Source organism: Rhamphochromis longiceps, linkage group LG9 (assembly GCF_057381845.1).
Source record: "Rhamphochromis longiceps isolate RC_006_pf linkage group LG9, R_longiceps_female_GT1.1, whole genome shotgun sequence".
NCBI classification, from domain to species: Eukaryota; Metazoa; Chordata; class Actinopteri; order Cichliformes; family Cichlidae; genus Rhamphochromis; species Rhamphochromis longiceps.
In genome coordinates, this window is record NC_140565.1 from 29,429,736 (window position 1) to 29,435,653 (window position 5,918).

The following is a 5,918-nucleotide window of genomic DNA, read 5'->3' on the forward strand; positions in this document are numbered from 1 at the left end:
GTGGTGCTGTGTGTGCTTAGATTTAAATCCCATTAACTTTATTTCAGGCTGCTGTAGAAAAACCTTGAGTTGAAAATATGTTGTTACTGATTTGATTGCTTGATTACTATACTGCTTGAGATACTGCTTCCTCTAGTCATGACAATATGATGTCTTTTGAATGAGAGGCAGGGCAGACAGCGCTGGGTGGGAGGGCATGAGATCTGTTCCCATGTAAAAAGCAATTTACCTTTAATCACAAAAGAGGAAAGCTTGCTGTTAGATAAATTATCATCCAAAATGGCTACGCTGATAATTAAGATCTAATATTTAGAAAGAAATGTTAAGGTAAACACCCTAACAACCCTGCAGTCTCAGATGGGTCATCTCTGCCCAAAGGGCAACTCCTGTGACTCTTAAATAGGACGCCAGTCCATCTACTGCAGCCCATGGCTAACATCTTTATTAGTCCTCATTAGCAGCCTTCCTATACAAATTTATTCACTGCAGATTACAAAACCAGGCTCTGGGGTGGGAAACCACAGCCCGGTAAATCATTAATTGATGATCCTGCAATTCCAGTCCCGCTACAGTATTTCTCCGAGCTGTACGAGGGCAGACTCAAACTAAAATCCTCACATTCACAGCCTGAAACATTCTCCTCACTATAAGATCATTTTCCTAATAGGGTCTGCGGAAAGGCACTGTGTTTCTCCAGCAAGGATCTTTAAATGACCTTGTCCCAATCCATTCCTCCCTAAAGCTGCACATTTATTTTGCTGTGCAGTTTCAAAGTTATAATCTTCAGGGGGGAAAAAAGAAAAGAATACTGTATATAAAAGGCCTTTGTCTCACAGGATTTAACAAAGGATATGGGGATTAAGCTGTCACGAACTGGGTATAGTAAGTAGGGTAGGGGGTCTGAAATAATACTTCTGCCTCCCAATAGGGGAGTAATTTCCTTGACTGGATGGGTTCTCCAAAAAAGCGTGGGTTTGCTATTTCTGGGAAAGAAAGATCTCATTCACTCACAGTTAAATCAGAGATCCTGCTGAGGTGAGATGGTTGCTCTTCTGCTCTGTCTTCTTTTCTTTTTTTACGGTGTGTTCACACCAAACGCGATGGACGCGAATAGAGCGTCAGGTTTACATGTAAAGTCAATGGAAAGGCGCGATGACGCGCGATTGCGGGTCCCGCGAAAATTCGGAAGCAGATTTGTATGGCAAGCCATTAGTGCCAAAATTCGCCACTTTCCTAACCCGTTTGGTTAAGAAATGGCGTAAAAAACGCCGTTTAATTATTCAAAACGCCGAAAAAAACGGCGTTCTGTTCCGACAAACGCCGCTTTTTCCGCCGCTCGGATGGCGCCCTGAACGCACCATCCGAGTGACGTAAAAAGCGGCGTTCAAAGACAGACGGAAACGCCGTTTTTTACGCTACTCGGCACAAAACGCCGTTTTTATGCATCTTTGAACGGCGTTTTTTACGGCGTTCTCTGCCAGCTGTAACGGCGTTTAAAACGGCGTTTTACTGAAATTATGCAGGGCACCCCCCATGGTTCCCTCATCCAATTACTTTCAACTCATTTCACCCAATCAAAGAAGAGGAAGTGCAGACCACACTAATGCATCACCGATTCACCTTGCTGCTAAGTGATTGCCTATTCAGTACCAGTGCTTGTCACAGTATTCACTTGTATTATAATCCCACTATGCATTTTGATGTGTTTAAGGCATGATCGAGCAAACAAACGACAGAATACTTTTTCTGAAACCTTAACTGTGTTACCTGTTATGGCAGCTAACAGGTAATGAGCAGAGCTAGCTCTGCTCATTTCTGAGCTTCTTTCTTATTTTCCTCTTTACTTCTCTTAACCTTTAACTTATGTTTTAGCAATCAGATCCTGCCATCTTGCATTACCGCTTCGTGCTAGTTATGTTGACTTTTCTCTTCTTTTGTCTCCACTTTTTTCACCCGTGTTTGGACACTCGGCGCATGGCTCCTTTGTTTACATTAGGGATCAGCTGTTAGCGCTGCGCCCTGCAGCTGCGCTACCGGCAGACAGACCCTACATCCCCAGTGAGGGAAGAAACGGGGGTGATGTCTCCCGAGGACACCTCACACACCATCTCTCCTTCCTGTAATCACTTTAAATGTGAGATCGCTCCCTGATATGATTGAGGAGCTAATGACGCTAACCCGGTCACAGTGGCAGTATCCCGGCACTGCCCGGTACTCCCTCTGTGAGTAGGCTGCCCGGCTTCCAGCTGCTGCGGGCGGACAAGACGAGAGACAGCGGTGAGAGGAAAGGAGGGGGGCTGGCAGTGTTTGTTAAAGACGGTTGTGGTATCTCTGGGCACATCGCTGTGAAAGAACAACTCTGCAACACAGACATTGCGCTATTAGCCGTTAGCATCCGTGGAGGTAGCCTGTGACTCTCTGTGGTCCGCAGACTGCAAACGCAATCTCCGAGAGCTCTTCTTCTAATATCAGGGGACTTTAATCATGTCTCGCTGGACTCCACACTGCCCACCTTCACCCAGTATGTGACCTGCCCCACCGTAGGCAATAAAACATTGTACTTAATGTATGCCAATGAAAAAGTGGCATACAGTTCATCACCTCCCCCTGCCCAGGGAAGATCCGATCGTAACCGAGTGCGTCTTGTCCCTGTGTGTGCAGCCCTTACTGTGCAGGGAGCCACTAATCACCCACGCAGTGCAGAGATGGTCCGCGGAGGGCATATAAATAAATAATAAAAGCAAGTAAATGACAGTATGCTCTTTCTGAAACAAACGGAGACCTTAACTTTTATCAAAATACCGTTTTACTCAGTTTAAAGTAATACCACTGTATAATAGCCTTCAAATTTAATAATGTTAACAGTATCTCAGGAATATTTTTGCCCTTTCAACATGCATTAAAAAAATAGATATACAGTTTTGAATCAGACCTGTATGTACGTTTTCTCAAAAGTGACGTAAATAAGTAATCTCAAGAACCTGAAATAATAGTTTCCCATGTAAACTGGAGATGTCCTTGTCAATGTCATCAGAGTACTGTGGATGTCTTACACGAATTTGAAACATAAAACCAGAGTGGCACATGACAGTGTTGCACATAACATAACTAGTTTATATGACATGAAGTTATAAAAAAAAAAAAAGAATCCATGTAACTTGGTAATGGCTTCTTTCTGATAACTGTCGGCTGCAGTGTGCATTATCTTGACAAAAGTATAAGATACTGAACCCACTGATATGTGGTGGAGGAGCACAAATACCTGGACACCCACATATATACATTTGCTGAACTGGAAGATCAAAACAGAAGCTGTACACAAGCAGTGTATGGGCAGGCTATTTTTTGTGAGCAAGCTTGTGCAGCGCACTTTGATGTTTTCTTCTTGGATCAGGAGAGCAAGCTCTGTGATTGGCTGCACTTCGGAAGCTGTGGTGGAGAGGAAGTGAGTGAACAAACTGCCATGCATCATGGATATTCCTCTCAATCCACCTCACCAGGTACTTCTCTAAAAGTGTGACTCAGGTCTGTTGCCCCAAAGGATACAGGAAATGTTAGATATTTTAGTATTTTGGGAGCATGTACTGAATACCTTTTTTGATGATATTATACAAAGGACCCTGTTTCTGCAATGCCCTTTGTTTGAACTTCATCTCCTCTTGCTGCGACCCCACGGGCAACTTCCTTTGGCCTGCTGGTCTGGAAAATCCAACAGTTCATCTATATGTAAAGAAGGCACTTAAACTGGAACAGGCATAGCTGCGTTGATCCTGCTGTGGTATAGTGGGACAGTGCATTCCTCGAATGCACATCAAGTTTGCAGCCTGCTAAAGATCACACACCATTGATTATGTGCCTTTAGGTATATATGGTTAAACATTTCCTAATGCAAATAACTACATGCAGTATTCTACCATGTGCAAACTTATATCACTAAAGGATTCTAACTGTCTAGTGTTTAATGGACCTGTCAAAAGTATGTTGAGATTATAGAAGGCCCCTTTCAGAGCTAGGGGGAACTTCCTTATATGGTTGTAACTTGTAACTTGAAACTTGTTGACACACGAACCCTTCTGCCTATAAAAACCCTGCACAGAAGAATAAACTTTGAGTTGATTTTGGGAAAGCAACCTGAAGCAGTCTCTGTATCATTTTGTTCTCCCAGGCTACTCCCGGCGCTGTAACTAACCCGCTGAACGGCATACCTGAGCTTACTTTGAATAATTAATCTTATACAAAACTCTGCTTATCGCTGCCCACGTCTCGAAGGAAACTCGATCCACGGATGACCCGGAAGGAGAGATTTCTTTCAGGAAATGCACTGATTTCCATGACAGAATTCACAACAACACAGACACAGGTCGGTTCTTTGAAACGGGCGTTTATTACTTGGGCCTTCTCTCCTTGGCTTCACCATCACCAGTACGCCGATACACCATGAGAACTGGTCACAAGCGAACAGTACAAATCAATTAGCAACTTTAGAGTACACATATTAAGTCCAAACACAAATAACAACATTTCTCAAATGACAAATACCTCGTTGGCTGCTTGTCCTGAAAAGAGGTCCTTAAGTCCTTGTGTTGCTTTTTCTTTTAGTAAACTTTTAACTTAAAATCGCTTCATGAGAGACATCTGCTCCCTCGCAGTCCATGCAAAGTCTCGTGTACTCTCGTTAAGGGTATTCTCACGAGACACTAGCTCTTACACTTTACACATGTACATTTCAAATAAAGACATTTCAACACAAACTATATATATATATATTCATGATATTATGTAACTTATTATAAATCAGTCATCTACATCATGAAATCCACACAGAACATTTTAACAGCATTTACACCACTACTCAATGGTACATAGTAAACACGTATCATAACTTTTCACATTATATGTATCCAGTCACCTAGATATTTTGAAGTCTTTCCACTTGCTGCTATTATGTTTCAGTCATTAATTGAACTGTCTCAGTGATATGTGGAGTCCAGAAAGTATATTAAGCCAGTGATGAGCTCAATACCATGACTCCCTCTGGTGCCACTTAGTGGATTAAACAGTTCTACCACTTGCTCCATCACCATTCCGTCCAGAGTAAATTCAATGTCTGGCACAGTAATCCTCTCAGGCCAGTCGACCAGCAATCCCAGCTCATCTGTACCATGAGCAGCAGCACCACCACCAGAATCTGCACCTGAGCCCTGAGCAGCAGTCGTCTCACTCTCAGTGGCTGTCACACCACCATCAGCTGTCCCACCAATAGTCCCATCAGCAGCAGCTGCTCTGGTCTGAAAGATGTCCTGCATGGCAGTTGAGGCTCGGCCCTGTTGCTGGAGGCTGCCTCGGACAAAAATCTGTAATGGGCTCAAGTGTCTCTCTGTCCGCAAGCCATGATTGTTCCACTGTTGAGTGAAGTCTTTCAAATCTCTGTTGATCCTTGGGAGATAGATGTAATGGAGAGCCCAAAGGTGCATTTCATTGTCAATGTCAATGATGCCTTCCTCCTCCAGGTGGTGAAATAAATCACAGTACACATTGGTCATTCCTCGCCACAGATCACCCCAGAGCCTCTCAATTCTCTGATTATGGGTACTCCTTCCTCTTAGGGCACTTCCACGATCAAAGCCTCTGAAAATGTTCATCATCAGGCAGACAGCATTGTTTTCCCCTCCTCTGTCTGTCCGGACCCTCGAGGGTACACCATAGGATACCACGGCTCTGATGAAACTTGATAAAACAGTACTGCTACGGTTGTTGTTTGAGGCATGAAGGAAGACCACAAGACGACTGTATCCATCAATAGCCCCATGAATGACTATCCTCCACCTAAAACCGTGGTCCATAAGAAGAAAAATCTTATTTCTGCTTTGTTATTGAAACAATGGAAACACACACTCTTAATTGATTTACATGGCACT

The 5,918-nt window shown here is 43.5% G+C and overlaps 1 protein-coding gene across 1 annotated transcript; it reads right to left on the reverse strand.

Annotated features, from left to right (window-relative positions):
• Positions 1-4,893: 4,893 nt before the first annotated feature.
• LOC146662503 (uncharacterized) lies at positions 4,894-5,918 on the reverse strand. The gene has a single exon (XM_085417833.1). It carries the CDS (start codon positions 5,841-5,843, stop codon positions 4,971-4,973), a length of 873 nt encoding a protein of 290 aa, XP_085273959.1. The 5' UTR covers positions 5,844-5,918; the 3' UTR covers positions 4,894-4,970.